Source organism: Trifolium pratense, linkage group LG4 (assembly GCF_020283565.1).
Source record: "Trifolium pratense cultivar HEN17-A07 linkage group LG4, ARS_RC_1.1, whole genome shotgun sequence".
NCBI classification, from domain to species: Eukaryota; Viridiplantae; Streptophyta; class Magnoliopsida; order Fabales; family Fabaceae; genus Trifolium; species Trifolium pratense.
The window spans coordinates 45,737,162-45,738,349 of record NC_060062.1 but is presented as its reverse complement, the minus strand read 5'-3'; the positions used below and the strand labels follow the sequence as shown (position 1 = coordinate 45,738,349).

The window sequence follows — 1,188 nt, the reverse complement described above, 5'->3', positions numbered from 1 at the left end:
ATATGTATTTCCAAAAAGACACACACGACCATTGTTATTTGTAAACTTATGTTTAAAGCTGAGTAGATCAAGGCCCCATGAAGAATACAAGTACCGACAATGAATGAGTCTAAGTGATAAGACTAAGAGACATCATCTTTTTAAATATGTAGTTAGAAGTTTAATTCCTAACTCATACAAAGAAAATTTTGTTGGGAGGAAAGAATTCACTTTGTATGTCCCACAGGTTCCCCAATGAAGGTTAGTTATCTCTAAAGACGGTGAAAACTTCGTACCAATAATAATAGCATTAATATTTACAAAAAAAAAAAAATATACAACACCAATAAACTTTCAAATCAATTAAAACATATACTAACACTTACTAACATCCATGCTAATAAGAGTTTGAGTTTATTATAATTTTAAGAGACAAAATTCAATTTTATATTAAATAATTGTAAACTAAACAATACTAATATTTTATGGTATATTAATAATTAAAACATACTTGCTCCCTTGCGAATAGCACAACTTCTACTTTGTGAATAAAGAAGGGGCTTGACCTTGATATCATCATTGTCTTCAAACTCACATATCTTGTCTTCTTCAATCCTTCCAATTCCAACACTACTACTCTGAGGCATCTTCATCGCTTTCGCACCCAACTCAACACGATTACAGTCTCTTATCTTAAGCGACGCAGCCCTTACGAGTTCCTTGAAATCATCATTACTTGTGGTAGATGTTGTAGAGTTAACACTATAGCTCCTAGGAAGGGAGTAAAGCTGGACAGGACATCCCATGGTTACATGATCTACATAAGCTAAGTCATGAGAACATTGGATCATGCCATGAACATACATGTCCCTTACCTTTTTTAGGATCCTTAATGGTGCCTTCATGTACCTTGAGAGCTTGCTTCCTTTGCTATCTTTCTTTGTCATGTTGCAAGATTACTTCAAATGATGGCAATTAGAGCCTAGCTAGAGGGCCCTTTATACAAGTAACCAAAATAGACAGGTTATGCACCTCTATACAAGTAACCACTCGTTTTAACGCTTGAAAGTGACATGTGATGTCAAAATGGCCATTAAAGAAGATAAATGATTTAATCTCCTTAATTTTACTCCAATCAGTTATTTTGGTTTTTTCTATACTGTCTTAGGCGAAATGGTAAGTTTTTTTTTTTTTTTTATTAACGGCAAA

General features: G+C 33.4%; 1 protein-coding gene across 1 annotated transcript; it reads right to left on the bottom strand.

Moving 5' to 3' along the window:
- Nucleotides 1-315: 315 nt before the first annotated feature.
- On the bottom strand, nucleotides 316-962 carry LOC123919736. The gene has a single exon (XM_045971724.1). The coding sequence runs from the start codon at nucleotides 924-926 to the stop codon at nucleotides 480-482; it is 447 nt and encodes a 148-aa protein (XP_045827680.1). The 5' UTR covers nucleotides 927-962; the 3' UTR covers nucleotides 316-479.
- Between the last annotated feature and the right edge of the window lie 226 nt (nucleotides 963-1,188).

Coding starts and splice junctions, on each gene's coding strand:
- LOC123919736 (XM_045971724.1), bottom strand. CDS start 926: ATGACAAAGAAAGATAGCAAAGGAAGCAAGCTCTCAAGGTACATGAAG.